The 17,005-nt window shown below is 64.5% G+C and overlaps 4 protein-coding genes across 4 annotated transcripts; all 4 read left to right on the top strand.

Moving 5' to 3' along the window:
• Nucleotides 1-807: 807 nt before the first annotated feature.
• LINJ_02_0310 (conserved hypothetical protein) lies at nt 808-3,726 on the top strand (the record flags this gene model as incomplete). The annotated part of the gene is made up of 1 exon (XM_001462686.1): nt 808-3,726. The coding sequence occupies one exon, from the start codon at nt 808-810 to the stop codon at nt 3,724-3,726; it is 2,919 nt and encodes a 972-aa protein (XP_001462723.1).
• A 1,238-nt stretch (nt 3,727-4,964) lies between these two features.
• LINJ_02_0300 (putative glycosyl transferase) lies at nt 4,965-9,581 on the top strand (the record flags this gene model as incomplete). Its single annotated transcript, XM_001462685.1, has 1 exon — nt 4,965-9,581. The coding sequence occupies one exon, from the start codon at nt 4,965-4,967 to the stop codon at nt 9,579-9,581; it is 4,617 nt and encodes a 1,538-aa protein (XP_001462722.1).
• Nucleotides 9,582-10,252: 671 nt separating this feature from the next.
• Nucleotides 10,253-11,227, top strand: LINJ_02_0290 (putative ribosomal RNA processing protein; the record flags this gene model as incomplete). Its single annotated transcript, XM_001462684.1, has 1 exon — nt 10,253-11,227. The coding sequence occupies one exon, from the start codon at nt 10,253-10,255 to the stop codon at nt 11,225-11,227; it is 975 nt and encodes a 324-aa protein (XP_001462721.1).
• Nucleotides 11,228-12,378: 1,151 nt separating this feature from the next.
• Nucleotides 12,379-14,451, top strand: LINJ_02_0280 (conserved hypothetical protein; the record flags this gene model as incomplete). Its single annotated transcript, XM_001462683.1, has 1 exon — nt 12,379-14,451. The coding sequence occupies one exon, from the start codon at nt 12,379-12,381 to the stop codon at nt 14,449-14,451; it is 2,073 nt and encodes a 690-aa protein (XP_001462720.1).
• Between the last annotated feature and the right edge of the window lie 2,554 nt (nt 14,452-17,005).

Here is a 17,005-nt window from a genome sequence, read left to right as displayed (position 1 = left end):
ATATGTGGGTGCATCTCTCACCTCTGGGCTCGACCGCTCCCCCCTCCTTCACCCCTCCCATCCCCTCGCCCTTACCGCCTCTTGCGCAGAGGAAGGATACGCCGAAATGCGTAACAAGAACCCTCGCAAAAAAAAAACGAGTAAGACGCCGCCACGCCCCCCCCTTCCCTATCGTCCTCGTTGTCTTTCCGCGCCGGGCTGATGGGTGGGATGGGGGTGCACGCGAATAGCTGCCGGCCTGCCGAGACGAACTCTCGCTCGCTTTCGCCGTGCATGGGTGCTCGCGCCTCGTTCCTATGCTTGACGTCTCGTAGGAGGCATCGAGCTGCGGTCGACTAGCCGAGGGAAAGCGGTGAATGCGTGCCCGCCTACGCTGCCTGCGGACACGCCCCCATCCCCTGCCCCCGCCTGTTATGGGACGCGCGCAGAGGGCGGCTCGCTCGTAGGAGCGCGCGTGCTAGTGCGCGCGTAGCATCTGCTCCGCGCCTTTACTCTCCGAACTCTCTCCTCCCACCCGCTGTTCTTGTTTGTGCTCTCTCTCTCGCGTCTGGTGGAGTGTGCGCGCATGCTCGCGTGCTTGCGCTTCCCTGTGCACGAGTTGCGCAGAAGAAGAGAGGGTGACTGCAAGCGCATCCACGCACTATGCATATGACTGCCACCGAGCCAGCAAGTTGAAACCACAGAGGAGAACAAGACCAGGCCTGTGCACAGCTCATCACTGCACCCTGGGAAGCGCCGCGGGTGCTTGTACTGCCTGTGAGCGGAGTTGCCTTTTCACCGACAGACACGTCAAATTCGAGCGGACTGATGGACCGTCAGCGCTGTGTTTCCCCTTCAGCAAGCGCCAACTCGCATGAGACGATGCTGTCGCAGCAACCGGACGGGCAGAGGCCCTCGTCATCTTCGTGCCCGCCACCACCAAGACAGCCGACGACGCAGCGGCTGTGCGCGCTTGCCGCTGGTGTGCTTGTCTTCCATGTCCTCACCTCCGCCCTGCAGGAGACGATCTTTCACTTGCCCGGCTTCACGAATTTGTTACTCCTCTCGTGCGGGGAGACATTCTGCACGACAGTGCTCGTGGGGCTGCTCCTTGTGTGGGGCTGGTACCACCAGCTGCCTCGGCGAGCCGCGTCTGAGCATCAAGGCCCGCATGGCCGGTCGGCCGCGACGGCAGTGGGGGCAGGGACGGCGGAGGCGTCGCCTCATGGGCCGCTCTCGAATCCAGCTCATGGGGTGGGCGGCAGCAGCAACAAGCAGGGGTGGTGCCTTGGCGATGCAGTGGGCCATTCACCAGGTGCCGTCTGCGCCGCTGGACACCTACCTCACGGGCAAGAGCGCTCACGCCCGCACGGCGACGGCCGAGGGGCGCCCACGAGCGTGGTGGAAGCCGTACCCGTCGCGGTAGCTGCAGACCGTGGCAAGGGGTCTGCGCTCACTCTAGGCGCGGCGCACGACTCCCCATCCACGAGCGGTGCCTCATGGCGCTCGACGATCCGCCGCGTGTTCCATCCGTCCACCGTTGCTACTCGCTGGTACGTGCGCATTGCCGTGCTCCTGTCGTGTAGCCTGTACCTCACGAACCGCACGTCCTTCTTCCTCAGCTACTCCCTGCAAGTAATCTTCAAGTCGAGCAAGCTGCTCTGCATGGTCGTGGTGCACCGCTGGTGGATGCGCGACAGCCCCGAGGCAGCTGCCCCAGGTTCGGAGAACGAGACAGACTCTGACGACGATGCGGACAGCGTTACCCATCGGTGGAGCGCCGTCGCTGCGCCAGATCGACGCGACGGCGCATCCAGTGAGGGCGGGGACTCTGAGCTGTTAGCGGACGACAAGGCCCCCGGCACGGGCGAGCGCCACCTGCGCGATGAGTCGCAGCGGCGTGGACACGGCTGCTCCTCTTCGTCGCCATCGACAGACTTTTCGACTGTCGTCGTCGATGTGTCGCCCCCAGCGGGGCGGACCCTCGCATCTTCGCACCCGCTTGAGGATGACCAGCGGCGATCGTGGTGGGGCGCGAGCCGCACCTGCAGCAGCAGCAGCAGCGGCTCGCGCGGGCGTTCGTGGTGGTGGCCGCGCTTCTGGTGCCAGCACGGCATCGATGGCTTGTCGCGATGGCGCACCTCGAGAGAATGGTCGTGCGCCTGCGCGTGTGCCTCCTCTCTTGCGCACCGTTGCGCTTTCCGATCGGCCAGATCGCCCAGCGATAAACGGGGCCACGTCTCGGCTGCCACAGGCTTGCGCCAGCCCGTGCCGCACAACGGCAGTATTGATGGTGGCCTTTCTGCGTTCGAGATGTTACGCGCCGCGGGCGCATGGCTTGTGTATCAGCTGCGACGCCTCCTGCGAGACACGGAGATCATGGCGTGCGCCGTCATCGTTGCTGGGCTGATTTCGTTCACTTACGCCTTTCAACTGGATATGCAAGCCTCTGCAGAGACCAGCGACTCCAAAGAACGCCTAGCCGCGCTGGCTAAGGCGGCGTCGGCGGAGGTGGCGGCAGAGCGACACATTCTCGCCGACAGGCCGCGAGGGCCCGCGTCCGCCTCTCTCACAGGCCGATATGCTGTCGCTGCCGACGCAGCTGCGGCAGCCAACCTCAGGGACAGCCGGAGCATCGCCACTGGGCTGGCGCAGGCGGGCGCGGCACTGCCGCTGCCGCTGTCGTCTCCCTTCGCTTCTTCGCCTCTTTCCCCGCTGCAGTCGGTGGCCGCAGAGGTTTCCCGCCTCTCGACTCTTTGGATAGTCACACTGATCGGCGTGGCAGGGGTTCTGGCGTCGAACGCCCTCGACTGCATCATCTATGTGCTGGAGGAGGTTCATTGCTTTCACGCAACGGCAGGGCCGCCACGCAGGTCGAATCGAGGAGCACACAGGCACGAGCGCGCAGCAGGGGAGACGGCGCGCCCGCTGGCGGACGTGCAACGTGGGGCAGTGCTGCTGCCGCACCACACATCCCATCGACAACATTCCTTGTCGCCTTGCCCGCCGATGTTGTCGTCTCGCACACAAGCCGCAGTGGCGGCATCATCGACGCGGCCCACGGTGCCCGCAGCTTCGGCGACGGAGCCGCCGGTGCGGATACCGGCTTCGCCACAGGAGTTACTCTTCATGGTAAACGGCATCGCCACGTTTCTCTACGCCGGTGGCCTCAGCGCCTCGTGGCTGTGCAGCCGTTTTCTGTTGCTTCTATGGAGCTTTATGGGCTCCAATGCGATGTCCACCGCGGTCGAGGCCGATGGCGGCGTTGTCGGCGCTCTGACCGCCGCGGAGGCTCGCCAGCTGGCCGCATGCGAGCGTCTCTTGGCCGCATCACGGCGCACTGATAATGCCGCTCTGCCCGTAGAGTGCACCGCATTGATGGCTCGCCGACCGCAGCTGCAGCGGCTCGCAGCCCTTTCCACAGGGCCGCCATGGGGGGCGTCGTCCGCACCGCCGCCGCCGCCGCCGCCGTCGACGGAACCTTTTTCCCTCTCCCTATTCTTCCTGCTCATCGCGTTGGCGTCCGTGACGAGCGTGATGGGCACGCTGTGTCTGCTGCGCATTCTTGCTGAGTTCACCGGCGTGATGGCCGTCATTGTGACAAGCGTGCGCAAGGCGCTGACGATCTTGCTGAGCTTTCTCCTGTACGGTCGCCGCTTCACCCTGCTGCACGGGGTCGGGATGGTGGGGGTGATGGGTGGTGTTGTCTGGTACGAGTTGCAGCGGCGTCGGCGATGCGGCGTGTAAATGGGGTGGGGGCAGCGTGCACGACCGCGCAGGGAGGCGACGAGCACAAGATGCAAGGAGAGTGTCTGTAGATGTGTGTGCCTGTGTCTGTGTGTGTGTGTGTGTGTGTGTGTGTGTCTGTGGAGGAGCGGGAGGGGTGCGCCCATTCGTCTGCGCACGCGTGCGTGCTGGCGTGATGCTTCCTGCACTCCCTCTCCCTCCCCTCTGAACCCTCCCTCCCTCAGGTGCTCCGGCTCCTTCTGGCGGGTCTCCGCATGCCGCTCTCGCTCTCGCTCTCGCAGCGTGTGCGAGCCCAACTCGTTGCCCGCTCGTACCCTCTACACAACGTTCGCCCCTCCTCCTTGCCCCCTCTCCGTGATTGAGATCGGCGCGCTCGCTACATTGCCCGTAGACCACCGAACCACCACCACCACTCTCTCTCCTTATTCCATGGCGGGTGAGGGACATCATCGAGGCTGCACACCATGGGCGCGTAGGTTTGCTGTTGCGCTCACCTCTCCTGTCAGTCGTGTGAAAGGGAAACTAATATATATATATATATATCTGCGTAGACGTCCGACGCGGTGCGCCGGGCGCCTGGTTTATCCATCTCACGCTCTCGCAGTGCACCGGCGAGGGCACGCTTGTGCGTGTGTGTGCGTCAGCCTGGATGGTCGTGCGCTGAGATCCTTCTCGCTCTCTCTCTCTGTCTTTTTCTTTGTTAATGCCCATCGCTATGTGTTGGCGTCCGCGTGTGCGCTTCTCTGCACGGCCGCCGTGCAGCGCCTCCTGCGTTCTGCCCTCGCACGCCGCACCTTCCTCAGTGCAAACAGCATCTGCTGGGGCGCCCTTCCCATCTCACGAGGGGGACCGCGAGCACGGGCCATAGTTGCAGATTCAGCTCTGCCCCTCATCACCTCTACCCCGCCCTCTCACATGCAGAGAAGTAAGAGGCACGCGCGCAGCGGCATCTCTTCCTTTCACGCTCGCTCGCCCTCCGATTTCCGCGTAGCGAGGTGGGCCAACGCGCGGCAGCCACATCGACACGAGCGATGCTGCATGCCTGGTAACAGATAGGGTAGAAAACGGACCGGGCAGCGCAGGGAGCGAGGGCCCAACAGACACCACAACAGTGAACCCTCTCCCTCCCGCCTTTCCCTTCGTTCCATAGTGGCAGGCGACCCTCCCCTCTCCCTTCCCCCCTCCCCCTGTGCAGGCACACGTGCTCTCAGCGCCAGCTGCACGGCGGAATCGCCACGATGAAGCGTCGCACAGGCGAGCGACACCCAGATGCGGCGGCTGTGCGCAGTGTCAGCAGCGGTGGCGGCGGCGAAATGGCGTGTGTGTCTGCGCGGGTGCCTACCACGCCCTTTCTCGACGAAGCCCACCATCACAACCATGGCGAGGAGCGCGAAGACGAGACGGAGGTGACGTGCGTACGGGCGGGAGCGGGCATTGTGTTTCTTTCTGCCACACCTCTAGCGGCCCCCTCGAGCTGTCTGTGGAGGCGCTGTCTGCGACTCCCCTCCGTGTGTCCATCCTTATTATCGTCACTGTGCGCGGCGCGGCGCGGCTGGACTCGGCTGCTCTCCTCGCGTCCTGTGCGTAGTGTTGCCTCTCGCTCCTCTGCGCTGGCATCAGCCCCACCATGGTGCGCATCTCTCGCCCGCGCAGCTGCTAGCCGGCTTTGCATGTCTGACGGGCCTCAGGCAGTGAGAGAAGATGCCGAGAATCACGAGGCGTGCGGCACGCAGGCCGTCAAGGGTAGCGGCCGTCGCCACCGCAGCGGCCAGCGACGCCGCCACGAGACGCGAGCCACGCTCTTGACGCGGCTCCTGCGTCGTGCTGCCTTCATCGGCGCCTCCTCGGTGGCTCTTCTTGTACTCTCTGGGATGCTGCTGGATGTCGTCGTAGGTGTGACTTTTCGGGTTCTGGGGAGCGTCCTCAGTGGCGGGGGCCTCGACCAACTGGAGGAGTTGCAGGCTCCGTGGCTGGACTGCGACTGTGCCGGCGAGGACCTCATCGGCGACGTCACGCTTGCTGATACGGTGTCGCCGTACGTGGCCCAAACGTTGGAGCGCCGCCTCGGCGTTGTTACGGTAGCCACAGATGCAGGCTGCAGCATCTGCGTGCCATCGGCGGTGCGCATCAGCGCTGCCGGGGAGCTGGTCGTGGTCGAAGACGATGAGAGCAGCTCCCTTCACGTTCTCTCCCGTCTTCGACCGATGGCGCCGCTTGTGCGTGCTGCACAAGCGTTGATGGCCTACGGCTACGACGCCCTTGCCGACGTAGCCGCGGTTCTGTACCCCAAGTTGGCGATGATGGTGATGTGGTGCCGTCACGCGCACGGCGTCTCCGTCGAGCGGCATCGTGTGTCGCAGCTCCGGCAGCGGCAGAACCGCGGTGTCGCCGGTGGTGCCGTCGCACACGCGCTCACCGACGCGCCGCTGTCGCCGCTCCTACCGCCCACGTCCCTGCTAGGCGTTCCCGACGGCCCCTGGGCAAACCTCAGCGCGGCGGTGACGGCGGTGGCGGTACCGTACAAGTCCAGCTTCCTTGTCATGGCAAACCAAACGGAAGCCCGTCTCGCATGCGTCATGCGGGCTCCGCTGAGTCGGCTGTTTCTGCACCGACAGGCGCTTCCGTGGATGACCATCACGGCGGCTGCTCACCGCACACAGCAGGAGTGGCAGGCCGACCCAAGGGGTCGAGAGCCGCTCCTGCCGTTCCCAGTGCCACCCAGCGAGGAGGAACGGCGGCGTCTGCGGGACACCTCTCGGGTCGCGCCGTACCACCTCGACGGCGACGGGGAGGCCCCTGAGATCACCATTGCAGTGACGGACCAGACCAAGGCTTTTCACAGCTACCTCTGCACCGACGTCCCCAATGTATCCACAGCGGATGCCATCTACCATCTAGATCCGCTGCGTGCGTTGCTGCTGAAGCGAACGGACGCATCGGCGAAGGATCGGGCGATGGCCGCGGCGCGGTGCAGCGGGTGCATATTCCACTGCGTTCATCCACGGCTGGCACGCAGGCATCGACGACGTGCTGCACCAGCAGACGCTCGAGGCTCTGCGGAGGATGAGGTTGATGGTGGCAGCAGTGCCGAGCCTTCATCGTGGGACGTCGCGCTCGAGGACGTCGATGCTGGGCACGTTCGTGTTGCCACCAGCAGCAACGCTGCTGCTGGTGCGACGGTCACGGTGACACGCGAGGACCTGTTCACATGCAAGGTGCTGAACCCGCCACGGGACCTCGACACGCCTGAACCCGGCGGGCACGATGCCCAGGACGACACGAATCGCGCGCTGCTGCTCTCTGTGGATGTATGGCTGTCCCACGCCGGGGGCGGAGCGCCGCTGTTCTTCTCCAACAATACCGGCACTTCTCCGCGGCTACACATGGACAACGACAGCAGCGATGCGTCCGTCGTTCGGCTGCTGCCGCTGCACACCGCTGCGATCTATGGGGAGTCGCTGCAGAGCTTCCCCAGCTACGCGATGCGGCCCTCTTACTGGCTCCAGTACGATGCCGTCTACCTACAAAACAAGGTGCGGCGACCAGATCGGCTTTCGAGGCTCTTGGCCGTAGCCAGCCGTCGCCGTGGCGGCGGGGCTGCGAAGCCGCGGACCGAGTTTGCCACATGGACCGTGACGCACTACTACATGCGCGACTTCCAGCTCGTCGTCTACCTGAACCAGCTGCGGCGTCAGCGGCTTCTGCTGATGCGGCTGCAGGGAGAGTCGGCAAACGCCTCCGTGTCGGTAACGGCGCAGGACGCGCCTGTGGCGCTGCCGTGGGCACCGCCTCCGAGGCATGGGGCCGCAAGGCCCGCGATCGCCACTGGTGCGCTGGCGCGGCTTGCCTTTGAGGTGCTGCACGGCGCCGACCCGCTTCTGCTTCCGATGCGCGGCGAGAATCTTCACGTGCCTCCTCTGCCGGTCTCCTGGCGCCCGCCGACGTCGGCGGAGTGGGGCAGCGGCCGACCGCAGAGTGCGGACGATATGCGGCTTCCGTTTTCGGGCACCACCGGACGAATTCCGGCGATCGCGGTCGCCATCAGCCACTGCTGGCACGGCCGCATGTGGTGGCTGTCGGAGCTGTCTCGCTATTATCCGGTGCACAACTACGGCCGATGCGTCATACCGCCACCTGCGCCGTTGCCCGGCGACGCGACGCCGACGCGCGGCATCCCGCAGCGAGCGCATCTCCCCTTTCCATCCGAGTGCGCCGTCGACGCTTTACGTCGGCACCACTACAGCGCACTGGCGTCCATGCAAGCGGCCTACGGGAGAGTCGGTGGCCGCAACAGCACCAGCAGTGCGGCACGTCCCATGTCCCATGCCGGGCGTGATCACGAGCTGCGCTGTGTCTTCCGCAAGTACCGCTACGTCCTCGCCTTTGAGAACACGGTGGAGGACGACTACGTCACGGAGAAGGTTTACAACGCCCTGCTGTCGGGTGCGCTGCCACTTTTCATCGGAGCGATGAACATCGCGGACTACGTGCCGTCGCACGGCCTCTCCGTCGTCCCGGTGCTGCAGATGTTTCCCATCCTGAACGAGACGGCGTGGCGGATGGAGGAGCGCCGCGTGCTGGACCTGCTCGAGGAGGACGAGGCGGTGTCGAGGCACGTCTTGCGCACGCATGCGGCGGTGCTGCGGGCGCGCTCGGCGGCCGCACGATGCGCGGACGTGACGACAGGAATGACCGCTAAGCGCAGCGACGGCGCCATTCGGATGGCCGGGACAGTGGCGACGGCTCTGGAGGAGGTCGCTGCGCAGACGCCGCATGCCATCACGAACCATCACTACCTTCTCTACCCCTCCAAAGAGACCGCCGTACCAGCGGCGCCGACGGCCGACAACAACCAGTTACCGCAGGCCGTACCGCACGGTGCCGGCCGCTTGGGCAACTGCACTTCAGGCTCTGGCGCCGCTGTGCAGCCGTTCACGTCCCCGACCGGGGTGTGGCCGCCTGCGTCGGCGCTAGCGCACCTCTCCCTTCCTGACAAGGAGACGGTCGTTACGGCCGACAAGAACGGCGGTGCTAATCCCCGGCGTGCCGCACCCCAGTCACCATCTACGGACGCTTACTGCGTAGGCCACGGCCAACGGGAGTACTTGCGACATGTGCACAGGGACGTGCGGGAGGCAGCGGAGGCTGCTGCGACGATGTCGGCCAGATTCTTGCCAACGACGGAGACCCTCCGCACGACCCTGAACTCATCGCCACCGCCGCGTCACGACGCTAAAGATGCTCGTCATCGTCGTCCTCCCGCACTGGCGAATGCGAGCCGAACACCACTGCGCCGCGTGCGCTACTGGTATGACCAGGACTGGGTGCTGACCGCCAACACTGCGTGGGGCTTCAGCGCAGATGTGAACCGCACCGCTCGCCAGCGCAGCAGCGCCGCGACGACGGGGCATCTGCCGCGGGCAGTGCAGAGATTTCAGGAGGCCCCCGCCACGACGCCGGCGCAGCAGGACTTCAAAACACTGGGGGGCATGTATTCACAGTACTTCTACCGCCGTAGCGTCCCGCCGACGCCGGCGTATGAACGTGAGCTGGCGGCGGCAGCGGCGCCGGCAAGGAGTCAAGCACCGCCACCGCCGCCGATGAACGGCTTTGCGCAGCTTGCAGCGTACCTGCGCTCCCTCGACGCGGATCCGACGCTCGTCGAGAAAGCCGGCTACTTCGACTGGTGGCGTGCGGAGCGCATGGAAGATTACGGTGACGCCTTCCTCGGCAAGTTGTACATGCCGCACCCGGTCTGCTCGATCTGCGCGGCGGCACTGGAGAAGAAGGAAGCACAGGCGCGGGCTTCAGCGGCGCCTACCATCACTGGCCCGCATACGCGGCGCGAAGGATAGCAAGACGGTAGCTGTCCGCGGATGACCGACTACCACCGCCGCATTGTCTTGCATGCATTTGTGGCTCTGCCTTGGCATGCACGCGGCACGCTGCTGCGCGCGCACCTGTGCGACGGAGACGAGTAGGACAGGACGGGCGCGCACGCACGCGTGGAACAGAGCCAGCCGGTAGGACGACAGCCGGCGCTGAGGGAGGACATCGACGGCGCCCGCCCGTCCTCCAGCCGACGTTCGCACGCGTGCACTCACCGACAGCCACGGCGATGAAAAAGGAGGTAGGGCAGCGAAGCGTGTCGCCGGCGATAGCCGACGCGCCGATGACATCTGCTTTGTGCTTTACGTGCATGCAACCTTCACGGTGAACACGAGAAGGTCTTCCGCTTATCCTGCCGCTCTTCCAACACCTCTCACCGCTGTCTCCTTTCCCGAACCCTTCGTGCAACGGGATCTCGATGCGCCGCACACACACACACACACACACACACGCGCGCGCACGGCTACACCTCTTCCACCGATTTTGTTTTGTGCACGCGATAGGCTTTTACGAGTTGGGCGCAAAGAGCACTCGACGCGTTCACGGAAAGGCGATCATAACAGTTCGATCGAGGACGCCAACGGTGCCGCCTCCTGCGGCCGCCGTGTCTTCTTCCCCTTCTTAGTCCGCGGCGCCCATGGCTGTCGTGTACGCGCGCCGCGATGGGCGCACCGCGCTTGAGCTGCGCGGTAAGGAGATGAGGCTTTCGGACATGACCGCGTTCGACGGCAGCAGCTGGTACGCGCAGGGGCAGACGGCGGTGATGGCGTCGATTCACGGGCCAACAGTAGCCAAGAATGATGAGTACGACACGTGCATCGTGCAGGTGCGCGTCCAGCACGCTGGCGTGCTCGCCCCAGCCGCAGGTGGTGCGGAGAAGGTACTGTACGAGGAGAGGAAGCTGGAGGTGCTCACTCGCACAGACGCGCTGGCGCTGGGGTCGTTGCTGGAGTCCACCCTCAACGCTGTCTTCATTCGCGAGCGCTTCCCGCGATGCGTGCTCGTGGTGGACGTCGTTGTCGTCCGGGACGACGGCAGTCTGCCTGCCGTTGCGCTGAACGCTGTCATGTCCGCGCTCCTGGATGCCGGCCTGCCGTGTCGCACGACGATGGCGGCGGTGTGTGTTGCAGTTGTGACGCACGACGGTGGGGCAGACTCGACCAGCGGCCCTACCCAAGACCGCCATTCTTCCGTCGACGGCTCCTCATCAGCAGGCAGTGTCTACGAGTACTTGCTGGATCCAACTAGCGCTGAGGAATCCCTCGGGGTAGGCTACGCCGCCCCGGCCCCGTCTGCAGCCGAGAAGGCGGTTGTCACCGGCGCCAGCTCCGTCGCGACGTCCTCGGCCGTGCCCATGCCACTACGAGGCCGCAACGCAGCGCAGTCGGTGCAAGACCAGCATCGCTGCGTGAGCATCGGCGTCTTTGCTTTCTCGAACCCGGCGTGCGGAGGAGGCTTGCTGGCGCAGCTGGTGCGTTCTGTCGGGAGCGGCAGCGCGGGGATGCGCGGGCCGGGGGTGCCCGTGCAGGCGTATGCGGAGATGGTGGCGTTGGCGGAGCGGGCCTCCGCGGTGCTGTTCGAGTTCTTTCGGCAGTGTAACGTGGCGGAATGAAGAGAAGGGGAAAGAGAGAGAGTGGCGGGTGGTCGTCGTGGTCGGTATGAGGCGCACTCCTGCGAGAGGGAAGGATGGATATCACGGAGGGGCATCGGAAGGCCTCACCCTCCCCTCCTCGTGCGTGTGTGCGCCGGTTGGCCATGATGGCTTCGCTTCAGCACAAGCGGAGATCAAGACGGATGCCTCCGCCCTCACCCCTCCTCACCAGTCTCTTTTCTCCTTACATGCAGACGCATGCGCTGCGGGCGTCTTTAACACCTGATTAAAAAAGGGTCATCATTGTCAGCAGGAGCGCTGACGCGGATACATGGGCTGTACACTTGGAAGGGCATCGATACACCGTCAGCGGTGGATGTCGGTGTGCGTGGGGTTGGCGAGGGCGACTGAGCGTGCGCGAGCGCGCGCACAGGGGGGGGGGTGATCATCGCATCGCTTAAGTGTCCAGAGGGCGTTGAGTATGGTGGATGCAATCGGCGGTCCGAAGGAGACGGCGGGTGGTGATGGCAGTGGTGATGAGCAGCATACTCCTGCCCAGCCTAGCGAGGAGGACGCACCCCACCGTCCCTCAGCTGCCGCCCTCTCTTCGTCCGTTATCGGCGTTTTGTAGTAAAACGAAGGAACATGACAAGGGGGCGTGAGAGACATGGATGCTCACCCGCGCACAGCAACAGAAAAGGTATTCCAACGCTTGCCGCGCGTTTCTCTCTCTGTGTCTGTGTGTCTGTGTGTGTCCTCTTCGAGTGCCGCGCGCATCATCTCTCTGTATCTCTGCAGCCCCCCTCCCCTCCCTCCCTCCCTCTCCCCATCTCATTCGCCTTTTCCGCTCTCTTATCGTCGCTCGTTGCACTTCAAGCGCCCACGACACGTAATACCCCCTCCCCCTCGCTCACCCGCCCGCTTGTATACAATCTCGATCACTTTTCAGCGCACCCACCCACCAAGTCCGCCCTCGACACATCGCTTCTCCTCCCTATCCATCTATCTATATCTCTGCCTGTCTGCACACTCCGTTTCCGTGCTTCATCGTGCACCGCGTAAAAGCAAACGAAGAAGCGCCCCAGCCGTGTCGCTCAGCCCTCTGTCTCTCGACGGAATAAGATTGCGGCACCTGCTCCGGGCCCCCTTCCCTGGACTCGTCGCTCACGCAGATGTCTTCTTCAGCGCCGCTGTCCACGCAGCAACCGGCGCCGCTACCGCCACAACCGCAGCAGCAACAGCAGCCCATGCAGAGCGTGCTGGACGCTATTCGCCAGCAGGGCTGGGGCGGTGCCTCCTCCGGTGGAGGTGCCGCGATGCCCACAGTCGCCTCGTCTCGCGGGGTGGAGAGGCATTCGGGGGCGAAGCTCGCATGCCCCAAAATACATGAGGGGCACTCGGCCATCTCCTCGCGGCCGTTCAGCGGTGACGGCGCTGACAAGCGCTTCGCCGCCATTGCCGCCATAGCCGCTACGAGGGAGGCGTCAGAGGCGGCAAACAACCCCTGCGACTCTATGCAGCCGTCTGCGGACTCGCAGCAGTTGCGCGGTACCAAGGGCGAGTGTGCTCCCGCTGGCCACGCCAATGCCGCCGCCGCATCGAACAACACCAACGGCGTGTGCGAGGCTATTATTACAGCCGCGCGGTACGGGGGGATCATGGAACCCAGCGCGTCGGTGCCCGCGGTGGCTGCCACCGCTGCTTCGGTAAACTTCGCAGCGGAAGGAGATGAACGCCGCCGCTTGTCGGGTCCGTTCGGGTCCTACTCGACCACCGACGAAGTCCTTCACAAAAAGTGTAACGACGTGCAGCAGGGCAGTGCGCTCGAGAGCGCGGACAGCCCCACGGATGCCTCTGGCGGTGTGCTCGTGGTGTCTCCTGCCTACGCGGTGGTCCCAGCTCGCGTGAGCGAGGCTCCCTCGCCGGCCGGTGCTGAGATGCAGCAGCTCCTGGCCGATGCCCGCCGCGCCTACACGGCTGCTGAGGAGCGCCTGCTGGGCGACGGTCTTGCCTTGCGCGAGGACTGGATGGGCACACGCGATCTGTTTTTCGCAGCTGGCTCACTTTTCGCCGCCGTCGGCGAGGCGGCAGACGCGGCACGCTGCTTGCTGCACGCCACCTTCATCAACCGCGCCTTCCAGAACGACAGTGAGGCGTTGGTGACATTGGCGATGTCAGTGGAGCAGCTGAAGCAGTCGCACCCGCGTATCGCGGTGGACTCCCTGCTGCGGCTCGCGCCGTGCTATGCGCAGCAGGATCTTCGCTACCAAGCGGCTCGCTGCCACCGGGATGCTGCTGAAATACTGGAGAACATTCTGGAGGCGAAGGAGGAGGCTGTCGTGCAGTACCGCGCCGCGTTGGACATGTACGCCGAGACGAAAGTGGCCGCCGCCGAGACGGCGCGACGCTGGGAACGCCAGCAACAGCAGCAACGCACCGCCGCCGTCTGCGGCGATCTCACCGGCACGCCACCGCTCCCCCCCTCCGCTGGCGCCTCCACGACCAACGGCGATCTGACCAGCCCAACGGCGCCCAGTGGTGTCGAGGCCACATCGCTTGGGCCGGAGCAGCCCTTCGTGTCGCCAAAGTCCACGGCGCTGGTACCCTCCAGCGGCGGTGCTTCCCTTACCTCATCCGTGAATGGGCAGAAGTCCCACTCCGTTGAATTTCCCGCGCATGCCCCCCCGCAGTATCGAGTCAGTACGACAGTGCAGCGCAGTCTGGCCGATTCCTGCCGCTGGCGTCTCGTGGTCCTTCTCACGCTCCTCGGCCGGTACGACGAGGCGCGTGAGGCGGCACTCGACTGTGCGGCGAATGTGCCACGCACGCTACCAAAGACAAAATACTTGCTCTACGCGACGCTGTGCGTGCTGGCGCGAGGGGCGTCCGTGAGGAAGGACAGCGTCTCTGACCCAGCGGCCGCTGCGGAGGCAGCGCAAGCTCGAGAGACGCCGACGATACCCTTTACGGCATCTGCCGCCGACACAGTGTACTTCGACAGCCTCTACGACACCGAAAAGTTCTTCCTTGCGCTGCAGGACGAGGACCGCACCTTCCAGCGCGGAAAGGAGAACGCGCTTGTGCGCGCCCTACTGGCGGCAAACCGGGCATGCTCTCTGACGGCCTTCGACGAGGCCGTGCGTGCCTACAAGGAGTACTCGACAACGGAGCCGTGCGCTGCGTTTGAGTTGCTGGCGGGGGAGTGCCGGCGCAGCCTGTTCGAGCACATGGAGCGGTTTGCGTGAGGGCGCGTGCGCGTGTGTCTGGATGCACGTCACATTCCTCTGCCCTAAACCCGTTATTTTTTTTCGCGTGTGCGTGTGTGAGGGGGAGGATGAGGGGGAGGGGTTTGCTTCTCTCACGTCCTCGACCTTTATGCTTGCCTCTCTTACTGCGTTACGCAGGTGCATGTATATATGTGTATGTGTATGGATATATGCACAGATGTATGTAATGTGCGCGTTTCACCTTGTGTATTTGCATCCTTTCGCTATGCTGATCATCTCAGCTTTCACGGTTGTGCAGCGGCACCCCTCTCTCCCACGCCTTCCCTCGACGTACCGCGTGCGTCTTGTGCACAGACACACACACACGCACACATGTACATATCTAAGCATGAGCGCGCCTTGTACAGATTTCGCTTCGCTGATGTACGTCACCTGGGGATGAGCGATGCGCCATCGGTAGTGTGGTGGCGGCGCACGCACACGCAAGAGACCCTGACGAGAAATTCTATTCATGCGTATGTGGCCGCCTCTTCGTGATTGGTTCGCTTGTTACGCGCACCTCCTCATTTTTGGTTGGATGGCTCGATGGCCGGTTGGTCCGAGCGGTGCAAAGGAGGGGAGGGTGGGGGTTTCACGGAAAGCCATGACGACTGTCAGATGCTAACACGGTGAGCCGAACGAATGCTAAAGCCGCACCCGGGCAGGCGCACAGGACATGCTGAAGGAAGACGGTCGCACAGCTGTGCTGCGACTGCCCTCCCGCTGTTTGGTTTACCCTCCGTCCTCAAGGCGGCACGACTTGGCCTGCTGCACTATCGCGATGTCTCTGTCTCTGCCAGTCCCGCTCATAACACGCACACGCCGATCCCCCCAACACCACCACCATGCCGCCATAGCTTCGCCCACCAGCCCCATGCCCACCGCACTGCGCCCCTTACCAAGAGCCACTGGCTCAGCATATGCCCGATGCCTGACGTGGTGAGACGCAGTGCTGCATCACATACTGGAGAATGCCTAACAGCAGCCAGGACGCTCACGGGGCGACCATCACACGCAGGTCTGAGACGAGTGCGATGTCCCGTTATGAAGCCACCGTATGCGTGAGCGAATCCACTCTCCTGGTGGCCGGTGCGGGAGGAAAGTCGGGCCAGTTCAACAGCCGCACGCTCGATGGACGATCAAGGTCATGCGACAGAGGCACTGTCGGCATTTTTGCGCGAGACGTGTTGCTCCCGCACGCGCATGCAGCGGATGATCGGCCACTGAGCCAGCGTCGACGACGCACAGCGGACATCCCTCGAACGCCGTCATGCGGAGGGCAGTCGGCGCGAGCTGCGTGTGCAGAACGAAGCGGCCTTTATATCCGAACACATGACCAATGCCGCTCAGCGGGGCCGTCCGCACTCGGTGTGCTCCAGATGAGCAGGTGCAGTGGCTTTCCCTATGACACCATGGAAGCACGGCCACAACGCGCCACCCGCATCTGCATTCCAGGTGGCGACGGAGCCTCTTGCGGGGGACTGCCAGCATCGTGGCCAGGTTTTGCAAGCCTTGAGCGGACTGCATCGAGCATAGGGGTGGGTGGGTGAGCGATGCAAGCCCATCTGCAAGATGGCCGACGCCGAGAGAGGGGCTTCACGTAGCAGGGTTGGACATCAAGGATCTGAAAGCCCATCACGCGCTAGCGGCACATGCGGCCAGGTGTGTTCTCGCCTGCGACCCGGCGGTGGACCAGCCGGAATTCCGTGCCCCGAGGGGAGGGTGGCGCGTGGCGGTGGCGGTTTGCATCGACAGCGCCCGTGGATCCGGCCCGTGCCGCTTTTTGGGCGAGCAGTTGGCCACCTGGACGCTGTATACATCCGTCGGTGTCACCGTTGACCACGGTCAGCAGACGGTGCAACGGGGCCCGACGTTTCTGTGACGCCTTCGCGATCACCCTCGATGGGGTGCGATGGCAGTGGCGTACATGGAGCGGCTTGTGTCGAGGCTTCTCCAGGCGTCGAGTGTCACGGGCGTCCCAGCGCATGGGTGCCGTTGGGCGGCCCAGTGAGCACGCCGCTGTTTGCCGTCGCTGAACCGTTGCCTCCTGCAGGGCGCAAGGCTGGCCCGTCTGCCAACCTCGGTGACATGTGAGCGGGAAGTTTGGATGGGGAAAGAGGGGGATTTGGGAAGCCGCGCGGTCGCACCCCCGCGATGTGTGCTGCCGGGAGCGGTCCTTGTATCGGACGTGTTGTTGCTCGGATGGGGTGCCATGCTGTTTCGCCCCCACGGTGTGGGAGGGGTTGCTGCATCCGGGGGTCGGTAGAGGTGTCGGCCCCCTCCCATTGCAACGGTCAAGATGCAGCGCTGTGCTGCACGGCGTGCAGGCGTTCGTACCGCGCCTCGTCGGACACGTGGCGATCCGCAGTAGATAACGCGACTGTGGTGGCCGCGACCCGGAAGCGCTGCACCGAGCCAGATGCCCTCTAGGGTGAGCGGGCTTCAGCGCTGCGTCTTCNGCCGTAGCAACTACCTCCCCCCCCACTCAGACTACGCCAGAAGACGTGCGCTCAGCAGGCAGCCCGGAAAGGCG

Source organism: Leishmania infantum, chromosome 2, assembly GCF_000002875.2.
Source record: "Leishmania infantum JPCM5 genome chromosome 2".
Taxonomy (NCBI): domain Eukaryota; phylum Euglenozoa; class Kinetoplastea; order Trypanosomatida; family Trypanosomatidae; genus Leishmania; species Leishmania infantum.
Note: the sequence above shows the minus strand (reverse complement) of the source record. Positions and strands in the feature narration are given on the sequence as shown.